This window comes from Candoia aspera, chromosome 1, assembly GCF_035149785.1.
Source record: "Candoia aspera isolate rCanAsp1 chromosome 1, rCanAsp1.hap2, whole genome shotgun sequence".
In the NCBI taxonomy this organism is placed as follows: Eukaryota; Metazoa; Chordata; class Lepidosauria; order Squamata; family Boidae; genus Candoia; species Candoia aspera.
This window is the reverse complement of record NC_086153.1, coordinates 39,736,807-39,752,976: the sequence shown is the minus strand read 5'-3', so window position 1 is coordinate 39,752,976 and position 16,170 is coordinate 39,736,807. Positions and strand designations below refer to the sequence as shown.

The following is a 16,170-nucleotide window of genomic DNA, read 5'->3' as shown; positions in this document are numbered from 1 at the left end:
GGTGAGTGGGGGGGTGTGAGAGGTGCTGCTCAGCTTGGGCAGGGTGTGCGAGAGGGCCTGCGTGGGTTGGGGAAGGTGTGCGGGGCTGCGGGTTGGCGAGGGTGCGCAAGTGGCTGGCATGGCAAAAGTGTAGAGGGGCTGGGGGAGGGTGTGTGGGTGGGGGAGACTTACCCCAGTGACTTGCAATCTTCCCTGCTGGCTTCCCCTTTGACTTTCTGGAAAAGCTGGCAAGGAAGATTGCAAATGGCAATTGTGTGACTTCAAGGCACTTGGCAACTGGTCATAAGTGCTAATGGGTTGCCAAGCATCCAGATTGCTATCACATGATCATAGGGTGCTGGGACACCAGAACTCCAAGGACCAGTCGTAACCACCATTCATTTAGTGCTGTCGTAACTTCAAACAGTCACTGAATGAATGATCTTAAGTCAAGGACTACCTGTATGTTTCAAAAAAAAAAAATCAAGGATACATATCTTCATCTTCTCTAACACACTACTAATGTGACAGAGTGAAAGCAAATTTGTTTTTTTTTCCCTGCCTAAATACCTGTTATCAGAATAATAAAGGAAGCTCTTACCTTACAGCAGTAGTGCATGCAACAGAGAACAGGCAGATTGTCCACTTCGCTCAGCAGATTCACACACACTGGACAGTGGGTGACAGGGCTTGAAGGCGGCTGAGGGTTTCGCACTTGCAGCCCTGAGGAAAACAGCAGCAAGTCTTGGTCTTCTGTGTAGCGCTGAATCAGAACATCCACATTCCACTTACAGTGTATGAGCAGATGCTGAGCTATATCTGCAGTCGTGCTTAGCGTATCTGACACCTTCTCCACTGTTTGGGTCATCAGCAGCTCAACCTCTTCTTGACTCATGGTGCGTCCCATAGGCAAGAGCACCGTCTCCATCAGAACCTGTTCTGTGCCAAGGCCAAAGGTATCCAATCTGACAAGAAAAAGCCTTATCAAGAACAACAACAAAGGACTGGTTTTCACTCTACTACTGTATATGCACAGCACATTAAAATAAAACATTACCTGTTGGTTGTATCTATCCCAGAAGGAGACTTTTGTTTTTGGCAAGTAATGTTTTGAAAAGTAAGCTGAGCTTGGCCCCGGTGAGGTGTGGTGGGCTCTGCTGAGATGTACTCCAGGATATGTGGGTTGTCCTCCTGGCGTTGGATGTAACCCTGGCTCAGCAGATGCAGGATGCAAGAGAGGACATCTGTGCTACTGCAGCAAAAGTTCAAAAATTTCTGGGTACAGCCAGACTCTCGTTTCTGGCAGGCATCAATCACCTGAACAGGGTAGAAAGAATGAACAGAACTGATCTTCCTTTTGGCTGCCAGCTGAGCTCAGCAAGGGCCTTAAGTCCCTGCATTCCATACCTTGAATACCAGGTTGTCAATATGCATCTCTTTCTCCTCCTTCAAGATCTGGACAAGGAGACAGCAAATGGTATTCCTCTTCTTCTCTAGAGCACAGCCCTCATTTTCCTCCACGTTCAAATACATCTGTTTGGGCAAGAGCCACAGGCGCTGACTGGACTCCTGGCCTGGTGCCCCCTCATTCAGCCTCAAAATACCTAGCAATCAAAGAAGACAGGGACTGAGAGGAGCTAAGATATTTCAGCTGTGTTCTGTGATACCTGACTGGTAAAGTTCTTTTTAGCTTCATCATCAAAGTTGGCAAACAAAGCAATCCATGAAATCAGCTAAAAGCGTATTTAATGTTTCTTTTGTGAAGAGGTTAGGTTAAGACTGAAAGACCCAGGTTTGAGTCCACTCTCAGCTGTGCAAGCTCACTGGGTAACTTTGGACTAGCTATTATCTTTCAGCCACATGAGGAAAAACTGAGAGAAAAAGTGCAAAGTATACCTCACTAAGCTCCCAGAAGAAAGGTGGGATATAAATCTAATGTGCAGACAAATTAAAATCACAATCCCATCCAATTTATCAGGTCAACTTCACGCACTGTCAGTATCCCCTCTCCTTTTACAGGAATGTCTTCTCTACTTACTCTGCCTCTGGGTGAGGATCCCATTCTCCTTTGTCAGAGGTTTCAGTGCATGACTTAGGAGGACAGGAGAAAGACCTGTGACTTCTAATAATGTATCCACAGAAACTTCCTATAACCAATGAAAATGAAAATAAAAATAAAGTTGAATATATAAAGAAAGGGACACAGAGAAGAAAGCTGTAACATCTAGTCTTCAGACCCTACTGTGAAAAATACTGCAAATTCAGTAACTCTTCCATTCTGAGACTCTAACCCATTTACAGGGATGCCTGCTGCTGACAAGGGGAACAGCTCCTGACAAATTTCCAGTACAGTGCAGCACAACCATCCCATTCAGAGTAACATTTCTAGTTTCAAACTTCAGGTCATACTGAGATTATAACACTGCAGAAAATTTCAGGATACTACTTTCTTTCTTTTTTTCAGAAGAGGCACTGTCTCATTGAAAGGGATTCTGTACAAATGTCTGCAGCTTAAACAAGAGACCACAGAACCCCTAAGCCACCTCCAGCCTAAATCAGGCAAACCATCTGGCTGAACACAAGCTGATAAACAAAAGCCGTTGATCCAACGTTATGCTACCACACTCAACCTAGTCAGGGAGAGAACATCCTTACCATATGAAATGAGCAAATTATACATATCTGCGCAATACAGAAATTGCCTCCAAACAGAGCATGTCCAGAGTCAATTTCCTATCACTGATGCCCCAGTACAAAACAAATCCTTGGGATATGCAAGGATTCATTTCCACTTTTTGATATAATGCTTTCCCTTCCACAAGCCAGAAACAGGGAGAGGGAATGGAGAGGGTGAATAGTTTTGTCTACCACTATTCAATTCCTGGCACAATCAATGTCAATAAAACTAAAGCAGGAAATGTGAATGAAGGCAGTCAGGACCTCGGTATGGTTGAAGCACAGAAGAATGTACATTTGCAGGGTGGACACCTGCAGGATGCAGCCCTGGTACTGTAGCTCAGCATGGCCCAACCACGTCCATTGTAAACGCTGTGGCTTTGTATGCTCCAGCCCGAAGTGGCTCCTACCTAAAAGAGATGAAGAGATAGTCAGGGAGGAATACACTGAAAGCTTAACAAAACATTTCTATAAGCCCTCAGTTCCAGGCAGGGCAATTCCTTAGAGACTGCAAACTTTCCTTTTTAAGACAGCAACAACAATCACATAAGCCAATAAAGCAACATCATCTGATGGGACCCAGGAAGCATACCTTCACTATCACTAGTCCTGCCCTCTGGAACAGCATTCTCCTTGAGATTCGTATGGTCCCCATCCTGACCCTATTCTAAAAATCCCAAAACACCTGTTTTTTTCTCTCAGGCCTTGAGACAATATGATGGTGGGATCCACAACAGTACCCTTGTTGTGGTGAAATGCCAAGCCTTCTGTGTTGCTTCATCTTTTGATAATTATTGTTTTTTATCTGATTCTAATGTTGTACACAACCCATTCTGAATTGGGCAGCTTTACTAATCTATTAAATTAAATTAATTAAATCATCTTCAGGATCACTGGCATCCTGAGTACATGTCAGTATGTTGCATATGCCTACTAACTGAAGGGATGTAGGCAACAGTATGTTGGCTTGCAACAGAGGTTCTAGATAATGATGATTAGATTTACATCCTGCCTTTATTCTGTACAGCTAAAGGAGGTTGTATTTGCATAATGCTTTCACCTCTTATTTTCCCTGCAATAACAACTCTGTGAGGTAGGCTGGGCTGAGAGAATGACTGACCCAGAATAACATGAATGATTACCTCATTTACACATAAATAATGAAAAACTGTAGCAAGTAGATGAATGTATGTACCTTTGTAGAATGTTTTCTAAATATGGGAAAATGACAGGAATAAGAGAAGTTTAAGACATGCAAAATACGGGCAGAAAGATAGTGGTCTCTTGTGAGGAACGAATGTCAAAATCAATGACCATGGGCTAAGTTGAAAACTGGTTTTGCCCACTTTGTTATACAGAAGTGGGTATGTCTGGAAAAACAAAAATCAGTTAAATGAAGTGAGAACAGATTATTTAAGGAGTTTGTGCAGTAAACAATAAGAGATAGTGTTAAGAATGAGCGGGTGTTGAATGAATGGGGACTGAATGCAGACTGAGTGACAGTATGAAAATGTACAGTGAGGTGTTTTGGTCACAGTGAGAGAATGAATGAGGACTGAATGCAAAACAGATACATGAAGAAAGACTATGTCAAGAAAAAGGAGAAACCTGAGAGAGCTATTGTTGGATGGAGTCTGACAAGATTCTCAAAAAGAAGTGAGAAAACTAAAATATACAAAAAACCATGTATGAAGCAGTGAAGGGATATATTGGAAGCAAGAATAGTTTAAAATATAAAAAGGTATGGAGAAGTATTGTCGAGTAGTGTAGTGTCTTCTCTTTTTCTTCTTTCATGCATAATTTCTTTTGCTATTAATTTTTCTTACTGCTTTCTGTACTTTACATAATGCTGCTTACCTTGAAAGGGAATACTATGATGGGTATGTAGGATGTATATGTGCATGCATGCAGATATACATCGGACAAAGAAAGGAATAAAGAGAAAGTCAGCATATCCTGCATTATCAAAATGGTTCATTTGCAGTAAAAATCAAATGATCCCAATCGTTTACATCTTATAATTCAATCAGTTATTTCATAAAATCTTGGCTACCTATTTTTCAAGAGATCAAAGAGATTAGGGTGTACCCGATTTTTTGGAACCAATTGGCACATATGGAATCCTGAAAGCATGTTATTGTCATTGTCATAAAATGGTAGCAAAGAATTTGGCTGCAGCCATCCACCATTTCTTTTTCAATGAATACCACTAGGATCCTTTTGGAACTAGAAATATTATTATTCTTAGGCAAATATTATGCCTAAGAATGATGCACAGCTTTGCGACTCACCAGTTTCCTATTCATTTTTTAAAATCTGCAACCATTTCTAATCTAAAACAATAAAATGAGGTAGGCACAAAGCTTGGCAAATGCCAAGCAGTATTCCCGTGAGCTTAGCCATATTGGAAATTTAGAGTCTAGACAACTCTTTGCACTTCATAAGAACTGGAAATTGCAGTACTAGGCTAGATTTACATTAACCAAATCTGATTTTTCCTTTTTAATTAGCTACTGTGTTCCTTTTGGGGGGGCGGTGGCTCAGTGGTTAAGACACCAGGCTTGTCGACCAGAAGGTTGCAAGTTCGGCGTTTCGAGACCCAAGTGCTGCGTGGCACAGTGAGCTCCCGCACTTGCCCCAGCTCTTGCCAACCAAGCAATTCGAAAGCATGCAAATGCTTCGGTACTGCCTCGGTGGGAAGGTAACAGCGTTCCCTGACAGTCATGCTGGCCACAACTGCGGAAATGTCCTCGGACAACACTGGCTCTTTGGCCATGAAACGGAGATGAGCACCACCCCCTAGTGTCGGACATGTCTAAACAGGAACCTTTACCTTTATTTTACTTTTACTGTGTTCCTTAGTCCTATAATTGGTCAGTTCTTCCAGAGATAATAAATCTTGGCCTCTCTAAAAATCTACTGAAAGACTTGCTATTTTTCAGAATTTCTTCAGCAGAAACCTGAAACTACTAGTTTCCAGATTTGCGAACCCTTCCTGATTATAAAGTCTCTGGGTGAAATGTTCTTATTTGCTTACCGACAACTACACCAGGAAGCAGTGGGACCTACAGTATCAGGAACACCCCTTCCTCACCAATTTGAACTCAGGGCAGTCTCATACTCACTCTGGGTATAAAAGTCTGCAAACTTTCTCAGCTGCTGGCTGAGGGAGGATGGAAAAAATCTGGCAGGGTCTTCCAGGTAGCAGAGGGGAGAGATCGTCCAACAGCGTGGAGACAAAGCCAATACCTTCACTTCTGCCTCTTCCTCCTGAGAAAAAGGCTTCTCCATCATCTGGGAGCAAAACAAATCTAGTATCAGTTTTGTGGCTGACAGCAGGACATTTTAGGCAGCATCAACCAGACAAAAGAGATGTGAGAGGGCAAAAAAGCCTTTGCTTCAGAGAATTACTTTAGCTTTAGATCTATTTGATTTTTTCCCCCCCTGCTTACCTCGCCTTCTTCCTCCTCCTCTTCATGATTTCCATGCTGATCTAGTTCCAGCAGATACTTGTCCAGCTGCTGCAACTGGAAAAGATGAAACTGTTGCTGCTGCTCCTCCAGCTCACTCAAGTTCTTCAGCATCTGCTGTGGGAAACGGTTGGGGAAGCAGATCCCAATGTGCTCCACTACAGCAGATTCCATCCATGTCTTCCCTTGAGACAGAAGACGGTCTCCTAGGTAGTATCTGGAGTTCAAGGGGAAATTAAAGACAAGGGTCATCCATCAGCCACATTTGTTTTCACAGTCCCCACAGTATCCCTGGAGATCTAGGCTTACTTGGCTCCTAAGAAGGAGCCAGGCCCCTTCAAACTACTCCTCAAAACAAAACTCAGAGCCATATTTATGTTTTTGAGGACTCCTTCATCCAGACTGAAGGACCAGCAAGATGCTTCACCACTACTGCCAAAAAGCTTCCTGCCTGAGACCTGTCTACTCTGTTAGTAAAAGTAGTATACTCATCCTTCCCTTCCTTCTTCCTCTCCACAAAAGCCTCACCGGTAGAATCGCTCAAAAGTGTTGGCCAACTCCAGGTCTGCTAGGAAGAGGATGGGCTCCAGGCTCTGCTGTAGGCATTGAAGTGTCTCCACATTACCCGAATCTGCCCAGCTCTTTTGGATCCACCAGTCAATGTAACGGGCAAACTGCTCACTCACCTGAAGTCAGGTTAATATGTTAGTTAGCATGATATTTGCTAATCATTTATTTAACTTATTTTTCTTTCTGTCACATTAAAAATTACAATTCAATAACTAATTTTGGAAGTCTCAGGTAGCCACATTCAAATATTTTAGAGAACAGATCTGGACCTGAGGCCTCAGGTTGTACATCTCTGTTTTATGGAAATGCCTACTTGATCTCTGACTTACGTGCATGGCCGTCAGGAAGGAGAGCTGCAACAAGGCTCCAGAGAAACCGTGGCATAAGGCCAGCATGAAGGAGATCTGCTGTCCAAAAAGCTCCTCCATGGCAGTACGGAGGCGCTGGTAGGTGCTGCAATATCGTTCCACAAAGTCAGGGTTCTGCCAGGAGGACTCCAAGAAACATTTCACCTGGACAACAGAAGCACAGGCAACATTTCAAGGTCATAACCTTTTTATTTGGCTCAATGGGACATCACCTGAAGAAGTTTTGTTAAGGAAGGCTTTTTAGTGCAAAGTCTCCATTGGATTCAAGGCAATTTTCATGCCTAATTGCAATTTTGCAATATTCAAGATGTTCTACATAAATATTTTATATAACTTTCTGTTTATTTAACTGAAAACAACCTAGGGAGCCCAATCATGTGCTGGGAATTTCACAATAAAAATAAACTCTACCTAGCTTAGCAGATAACAAAGTTGGAACAGACACACTCTTTTCAGCTGAAAGCTTGATTTCACATCAACCTCTCTCTGAAGCTTCAGAGCTCCTGATACAATTCTCTAAGACTCCTTAACTTGTAACATAAACCATAAAGAAGTATCAATAATGAACTGGTTAATAGCTTATGACAGAAGCTCTCAGACGCAATAGATTGCATTAACATCATGATTCCCTGCTTCATGCATGCAGTCACTCTCCTGTTGTTGGACACCACCTTTCAGCCATCCTTACCTGCTGCTGTACTACGTCTTTCCAGCATTGGGTGATGCCTGTCACACAGCTGGGTTTATTCACTGCTGGCTTTACAACTCCTGAGCTTGACTCCTTGTTCTTACCATTCTTCCCATCTGCAAAGTGCATGTTACACAACATCACAGAGCATTACAAATCACTAGTTTTTGGTATGACACAACAGTGATCTTTAAAGCATCTGATAAATTGACTCTCCTGAACAGGTGGAATTATACTACTGTTTCCCAAAAAGTCTGCCCCATACAATTGCACAACGAATGGACATTCAGCTTCACCTTTAAAATTGTCCCAAGGATAATTAGAAAAGTGGGTTTTTAGACACTACATGATTTCAAATTTTCTGAGTATATCCAGGATATTAGAAATGGAGCATTTTTCTTGATTGGGAAAAGCAACAGTCTCTCCAAAGATACTAGTTTTCACCTATTCTTTGCATCCTATTAAATTTGAAATAGAAAGAAAGGAAGATGAAACATGAAGCAATATTTTATATTATTTCCTCTCACAGATTGTAGCAAGGAAACTTTCTGGATTGAGAGCTAGTAGAGTCCCCAAGTATCTGTCTCCAGCTTCCCAAGTCCTTTAGAATTTTTCCCCAGTCAAGAACTGCATGCCATCAATCTTTACAATACAGTCTCACAGATTACATTTGTTCTTCTCGGTATGACCATATAATATATCCAAGGGGTCCCCTTTTGTTACCATTCTTTCGATTCTGGAAGAAGGACTTGCCCCTTTTGCAGCTTATTTGCCCAAAGGGAGGACACTCACTGGATTTAACAGGAGGCTTCAGCTCCTCAGGTTCAGGGCCAGTACAATCCACATGCACCAACAGGTGGCTAAGACGCCGAACACGGGAATTGAAGATGGAAGCTCGGCTCATGGAATTCCGGGCTGCCTCCAAATTTTCCAAGTATTGAGTTAGCAGCCATGACATAGGGCTGATGCCACTAGAGTCTGGAAAGAGAGACAGACAGTTAACACATCAGCTTGGAAAAGGAAGGGATGGGCAAGTCTGATTATCAAAAGACCTGTGTTAGAAAACACCCAGTACCTGGAGAGGTGATACTCTGCACCAAGGGGGTGATCAGGGCCTCCCAACAGGTCTTGCCTAGAGCCTGGGCAGCCTCATCATCAGGAAGGAAGCAATTGGCAAATACTTGCTCGTGGCGCAAGGCACTGTTCAATCTGCAATAGGAAAGAGGTGCAGCCTGTTTATTTTGAAAAAGAAACAAATCAAATTAAATCCTATCCAATTTATTTGGATAGGAACAAATACATTCCATAATGTAAAGAAAAGGAATATGGGGAGGAGGCAGAAGCTTGGATAACATGATACATCTGTTATCTGTTGTGAGCTGCCCAGAGTCACTTAGTTGAGCTAGGCAGCCATACAAATCTGATCTGATCTGATCTGATCTGATCTGATCTGATCTAATCTAATCTATATAATAATACATATTGTGATGGGCGGTAGAAATAACCTTGAGGAACAGGAGGAAGAGCCGCAAAGAAGCAAAGGTCAGATAAATGAAATCTGAGCCCAGGACAGAAATGTAATTTGAGAAAGTATCTCAGACATGATCTTCCCTAGTTCCCACGAAGATAAAGGGAGGGAGGTGGGAAGTGTATTCTGACTTACAAGATTCTGTTACCATAACATTATAAAAAACAGCAGCATTCATAACTCTGACATCCTAGTCTGGTCCACCTTGAAGGCTGACACATAGTGATGAGTAGAAACACGGGTATCTTAGGAATATTGGCCTACAGCGGTGATCATCTCTATGATTTGCAAAAACAGCTCTGGGGCAGACCCTGATCCCTAGGACTTCTCCCCATCTGCAGCCCTGAGAAAAGGACAAAAGAATTCTATCAGATATGGCCTGACCTGTTGAAAAGCTGCAGCAGCTGCATCCGATCTTCTAAGATTTCCTGGCACCAAGTGTGTGCCTTGGTGGTGTAGAAGAGGTATGTACGCCGGCACAGCTGCTCTCTGAAGATGGGCCAGAAGGTGGGCTTGGGACCCAGCACCTCAATGCCACGCACCCGTGTGTCAATGCCGCCCTGTAAATAACATAGCTTTCTCCAACAAGGGAATACTTTTCATATTGTCAAGTAACTCCCTGTCTAATATGCAGGTTCCTTCCAAAGATTTTTGCATTTAATTTGCAGGGCATTCATTTTTTATAGCTGGACAATGCTTCTCATATTACTAGCAAAAACCAGTATTCTATCAATTAGAAAATTGCAATTACTTTCTTTTGTAGGAAAGCCACTATTATGCTTTCAAAACCAGCTTTCTTATATATGAATTGTGCAATAAAGGAACACCAGAAGTCTAATGTTTTCAAAGAAAAACCAAAGTAAGTAAAATTCCATACAAAAATGCAGCATAAATGAGTGGTTAACAAAATGTGATTAAGCTGAAAAGAATTTGTCATTCATCATACTGTATAGTAAACTTTACCACTTATATCTTCTCAGGCATTCATGCAATTATAATCCATATAGCCAATGAATCTATTTTCTGTAAGAATCATACTATTTTCCCAGATTTAAACTATAATGTGTCAAATTACTGCTTGGAAAATGAAACACTTATGAAAAGCCCCACTAATCTGAAGAAAGATCTGTTTTGATAACAGATTTACAAGAATGTTTCAAAAGCTATTGGGATAGTCACACACAGCTCTTTAGTCTTTGCTTTGCTTCAGGATTAAAAATTCAGACTTGCCTGTTGACAGCGCTTAATTTTGATCTGTATAATTGGCCAGAAGCGGACCATATTCTCCAGAAGAACTACCCTGTTAGCTGTAGGTAGGACATTCACCTGTTAGAAAAGGAGCCAAAGTCTCACCAGGATACAGAAATGCAAATGGAGACAGCAATCTGCCTTTTTGTGCAGAAAAAAACCACAAATCAAGTATTTTTCTATGCTTTCTACAGATGTAATGAACTAATGTAATGCTTTTCTCAGCCACATAGTAGGAAGATTAAATAATGGCCTAGTCACCTCACAGCTCAATTATTGCAATGCACTCTACAGAGGGCTGTCCCTGAAGAACATTTGGAAGCTTCAATTGGTCCAGAATGCAGAGGCACAGGCAGTGATGGGTGTGCCTTGGTATGACCACATGACAGTTCTGCTCTATAAGCTTCACTGGTTACCAGTCTGCTTCCGGGTGTAATTCAACGTGCTGGTTAGGACCTATAAAGCCCTACATGGCATAGGGCCCAGTTCTTTGAGGGACCATCTGTCTCTCAGGGTGTCTGCCTGGCTGATATAAACCAACAACGCTTCAGGTCCCTTCAATTCAGGACCCAGGCAGTGCACCTTCACCGTCATGGCACCTGCCCTTTGGAATGAAATTTACCCTGCAATCGGAGTGGTTCCCACCCTGACAGCATTCTGGAGGGCCTTGAAGACCTGTCTTTTCTCCCAGACCTTGGGCTAGGGTGGTTAGAGCCCCTTGTGGGTTTTGTTGTGGGTCAGAATCACCATCTTGTTTATATGATTTTTACTTAATTTGTTTTCTGGTTTTATTTTTAATTGTTATTGTATTTTATATTTTTTGTTACATTGTGAGCCACCAAGAGTCATTTGGAGTTGGGTGGCGCCTAAATACAGTAGAATAAATTAATTAAACTGTACCAGAGAGAATGGAGCACAGATATTTTGAGAAATGGCAGGTTTCCAACTGAGTATCAAATCAAGGAAGGAGAGCTCAAAACAAATGCATACTCTTTGTAGAAGATCTATGAACCATGACTATATCTCAGCAATACAGTAGAAAACCTTCCTTACTGAAGACTTCTAAAAGCAGACCAGCTTTAGAGAAAAAAATGAAGCACTCACAGTATTGAGCTCAGTAGTGATGCTAGAAGTGTTCTCTCCTCCCATCACAACAATCCGAGCTGGCATATAGCTGGAATCTTCACTAGCTACTATTAAAGTCATCTGCCTGCAGCAAAAAAAGAAAAGTGCTTTCTTGTATTTATGTTAGACTTTGGATGCATCCTAGCATACTCACTAAAGCATGAGATAAAGTCTCATGGGTAGCCTGGGTAGCTGAAAATATTTCATGCATGACTGATATAAGAAATAGTCCCAATTCTATTCCTCTCTCTTCTGTCTCAAAGAATAACTGACTACATAGACATAAACATAGACACTGACATGCACACACACATATGCACAAATGCAGACACCACACCCCAAATGTAACTAATCCAAATCAGGGCAATACTTTTACTAGCCCATTTAAAAATCAAATGTACGATCTTGCATTTTTGCAAACAGAGCTCTTTTTCAGTCAAAATAAAAGACAGTCCCTAGACCAGGGACCCTTGACCAGTCCCAAAAACAAGGGGAAGAGAACAAAAATTTTGTTTGTTTTTTCATCTCAAAAGCCACTATGAGAATATTGGCAGTCTGAAATTATTTCATCACCTGATATCTGATTTGCACAACTGCTGCCTATTCTCACAAATCCACCATACTGTAATTAAATACAGACTTATCTGCCCCTTTTCTTTCCTCCTCCCTTCCCTGCTTTTGCTTTATTTACCATTTTGCCTAACGAAGAATTCCTAATAACTGAAAAACTTGCATATAATGTCATGACTTTGATCAACTATCTGCTGAGTTCACATTTAATCATAAAGCAGCATTTAAGCTTGCCCTTATTCTGCTGCCTAGAAACCCCCAAACCCAGTTGGCTAGACAAATTCCAGTTGCCTCCACTGAGACTCACCTGACTATGACTCCACGGTGCATGAAGATATTGATGTAATGGGAACCTGTGCTACCATTAGACTCCCAATAGGTCTTTGGGTTTTTGTCTGTCAGTTTGCTGGCTCTATGTGGATTGGAAGAGACTTCTATCCTCTCCCAACACTTGTCTTCCTTCACCTCTACATTAGAACCTAGATAGATAGATAGATAGGTAGGTAGGTAGGTAGGTAGGTAGGTAGGCAGGCAGGCAGGCAGGCAGGCAGGCAGGCAGGCAGGCAGGCAGGCAGGCAGATAGATTAGTTCTTCTACGAGTAGATCTGTGCATGAATTCTCCAATTTTTAGGTTCTCTTCCAAAAGGCATAGGTCACTTACCTTGGCAAAGGTTGCGCAAGAAAACATCGAAAAAGGGGATAGTAATAGGCTGGTGACTTCGCCTATGTTCCTCTATCTGCCCCAGAACCATCTGTACAAACAAGATAGATAGCAGAATAAACAAATACGTTAATAAAACTTAAGACTTAGAGAGAAGCATTTATTCTGGAATCTACCGATTTTGTAATGCAAACTGTCAACTGAACAGAATTTACTAACCATTTTTGTCCTATTACCATCTGTATACAGTACTGAATCATACTCTCTCCCTCCCTCCCTCCCTCTCTCCACACGCACACGCACATGCACACAAGCAATAAACTCGCATGAGGGTCAGGAAAGTTGCTCATCCCTGTATGAACAGAGAACAGAATCCCACAATCTCAAGAAAGACATTTTCTGCCAAGCTTATCCCTTGACTGTTTGCTCTGCTCTTATTTATTACAGATTATCTGGCCAGTCCATTAATACTCATTGCCTGCCTGTCCCTAAGCCAGCTACCTTAACACATACAATCTGGAAAGGTAAGAGTCACCTGAATGCAACCAGCCAAGATACTGGTTGTCATCTTCTTATAAAGGCTAGCATATTTCTCACAATCAGTCACAAGGTCCCGCAGCTCCGTCACCAACAACAGGTTGGAGTTGTGCTTGTCCATAGCTTTGGTCAGAGCTTCCTTTGTGCCTACCCGACACATCACAACAGCACAGTCTTTGTTGGTAGTAGCTAAACGATGCAGGAAACGGATGAACTCCTGCACAACCTGTTAACAGAAATGTAACAAAATCTCAGTGGGAAGTGTGTAGAGAAACAGTTCTTCACAAATACTCTGACTGATTTTTCACAAGTCAGTTCTCCTTTCCATCTGTATCAATCGCCTTTATTCCCCATCACCAGACATATTTTCTAGGTTATTATAGCCCCTCTTCAATGTATTTTCAGGAACAGCTGATCAATCCATATAGCAGACCTGTTTCAGCCCAATGGGCATTTTAACCCTTTTCAAGAATGCTGTGGGTCACATGCTTTCAGCGAATGTAGCAAGCAGTCTCTGTTTTTTCTCTTCCCACATATAAAAACACCACAAACTCCAGGCATACATTTTACCCACAACAAAAATTTAACGTTCAAGTAACATCTGTAGATCCTATTTAAAATCTCTGCAGGCATAGGGAGAAGTTCTTATCTTTAATCAATTGCTGATTAAAGATTAGTTTTTCCTAAGGGTATCAAATTTGACCAGTTCTGAGTATGAACCAAGTTAATTTGACCATTCTGAAAGTGTTTCAAGTAGAGACTGGAAAGAGCTTGTCACTCTTGGAAAGGGAGGCATGCTTTCAAGACAAAGACAGGGCCTATCTAAACTATGGATCTGATGGGGAACCTCAATCAGCAAATTAGACCGATGAGAAAGAACTTAGCTGTGCCTGTTCTATACCTGTTCTATACTTGCAAATATACTTACATGCTTTTGACCTCTTGAATCAATTCTATCTGATTTTCAATCCAAATATAACACCAGTCATATACATTTGCCAGCAGGGATGAAAAATGCTTTTTGTCAACTGCATTTGGTTCAAGTTAAGAATCTGCAGTTTGATCAACATGCTCACTAATATTTCCCATATCATCTTCAAATGCCTTTCATTAATTTCTCTTTTTCAATTTATGTTGCAATTAATTCCTCACCTCCCGTTCACTACTGTGGGCACTCATTGAGGACAGACAAGGCTCAATGCACTCGTGCCAGGGCAATGCATCCTCTTGAGAACTATCCAAAAACTTATTCAAAATCCTGCAAAGAAGAGAAGATACTTATTATAGATACAGAATTCAGTTTAAGAACAACAGCAGTCTTTGAGATCAGTCTCTTAAGCTGTTTGAACTGTTTTAATTATATTAAAAATATGCAATAAAAATCAGATTTTTATTGTATATATCTGTTTCTCTATTTCACTGTTAGCTCTCTGGAGCACATTTTTAAGCTAGAAATGCATGATACAAATTTCCTTTCTAAAATGCCCCTATTGCAAAAAGAGTACAATTCTTTTTCTCACCAATTTAAGATGCTCAAGTACCACTTAGGATGAAGATACCTTTACAAGTCATGTTCTCTACAGGCCTAGCTCTAGCAAGAAACATATTTCCAAAACTGTCTGGTGCCAAATATACCAAAACTTCATTTTTATGATTCTAATCACAGAGTGGCTTATAAGCTTCTGTGCTGTAGTTCAGTTCTTTCACGTACAGTCTGAAAGACTACAGCAGTTTCACCCATCTCAATGCCCTCTGTATGTTTTGGGACTGCAACTCCCAGAATTCTAAGCCTCTATGATAGTGATAGACAGAAAAAGAAAAGAATACAAGTAATTGCCCCACATGGTTTTCTGTAAAGCACAGAGCCCCAAAACTCAAAACAATAAGTTATTCCCATTTCAACTACTTTCCTGAAGTGTTCTATTTACTAAGTTTAGGGTATACCCAGGTCCCAAGTCATTTCTGTGTACCAAGACAGACTTGTAGTGATACAGGTCAGCAAATTACATTATTTACTGATAAATTCCCTACCACCTGAGCTTCCGTACTAACCTATCCAGAAGAGTGAGATGTCCCACCTTAAGAAAAACCACCACTCAAACCACTTCACTTTCTCTGAATCCAAATACTCTTCTAAAAGCATACTTCCGCATTCCATGATGGTAAAATACAACAGCATTCTACCTCAGCATGCCCATCTGGACAGTCTTCTCAGCTCCCAACTGTTCTAGGGTTTTCAGCAGCAGCAAGAAGTGCTCATGATCTGGCAAAAAGTCAGTTCCATTTCCCTCAGGGTAGACACCCTCATCACAAAGGCAGTGCTCCAGTGCTAGCACCACATCTTTTGAAAAGCTGGTTTCATGGAGGTTTCTCAGCAGGGTTGGTACATCCATATCTTTGAACACAAAGGAGGCTTCAGATTCTGGATAGAAAAAGGGAGAGAAGATCTCTCTCTATGTCAAAACAGCATTTCCTGAAATAGGCCATGGGGAAAAAAACTTAGCTGCTAACCATGCCGCCAGTACGTGGTCATTGGAGCAGGGCATCTTCTCCAGCAGGAGAAGATCCCTGGAAGGAGCACAGGGAATAGTTAACTTCTAACCTTCCAAGATCCTAAAAATAGCAAGCAAGAACCATCCCCAGTGATTTGCTATTAGAAGGAAGCCTATGGATAACCAGAAATAGAAAGTGATATAGAAGAATAAGAAAATAAAGCATGATTGGGCAATCCTTTCCAACATAATGGAGAG

General features: G+C 41.5%; 1 protein-coding gene across 1 annotated transcript in view; it reads right to left on the bottom strand.

The window, feature by feature from the left end:
* LOC134496897 (cullin-9-like) overlaps positions 1–16,170 on the bottom strand; it is a 59,892-nt gene that overhangs the window by 19,021 nt on the left and 24,701 nt on the right. The window contains exons 12-31 of the mRNA XM_063302616.1: positions 15,605–15,842; positions 14,573–14,678; positions 13,419–13,646; positions 12,884–12,974; positions 12,530–12,701; positions 11,632–11,737; positions 10,510–10,605; positions 9,664–9,839; positions 8,827–8,960; positions 8,544–8,729; positions 7,752–7,867; positions 7,025–7,207; positions 6,654–6,811; positions 6,108–6,342; positions 5,781–5,949; positions 2,920–3,065; positions 2,018–2,126; positions 1,387–1,583; positions 1,037–1,296; positions 581–944 (exon numbers count right to left, since the gene is read on the bottom strand). Coding sequence (XP_063158686.1) covers positions 581–944; positions 1,037–1,296; positions 1,387–1,583; positions 2,018–2,126; positions 2,920–3,065; positions 5,781–5,949; positions 6,108–6,342; positions 6,654–6,811; positions 7,025–7,207; positions 7,752–7,867; positions 8,544–8,729; positions 8,827–8,960; positions 9,664–9,839; positions 10,510–10,605; positions 11,632–11,737; positions 12,530–12,701; positions 12,884–12,974; positions 13,419–13,646; positions 14,573–14,678; positions 15,605–15,842 — 3,470 coding nt within the window. The remainder of the gene's footprint in view (positions 1–580; positions 945–1,036; positions 1,297–1,386; positions 1,584–2,017; positions 2,127–2,919; positions 3,066–5,780; positions 5,950–6,107; positions 6,343–6,653; positions 6,812–7,024; positions 7,208–7,751; positions 7,868–8,543; positions 8,730–8,826; positions 8,961–9,663; positions 9,840–10,509; positions 10,606–11,631; positions 11,738–12,529; positions 12,702–12,883; positions 12,975–13,418; positions 13,647–14,572; positions 14,679–15,604; positions 15,843–16,170) is intronic.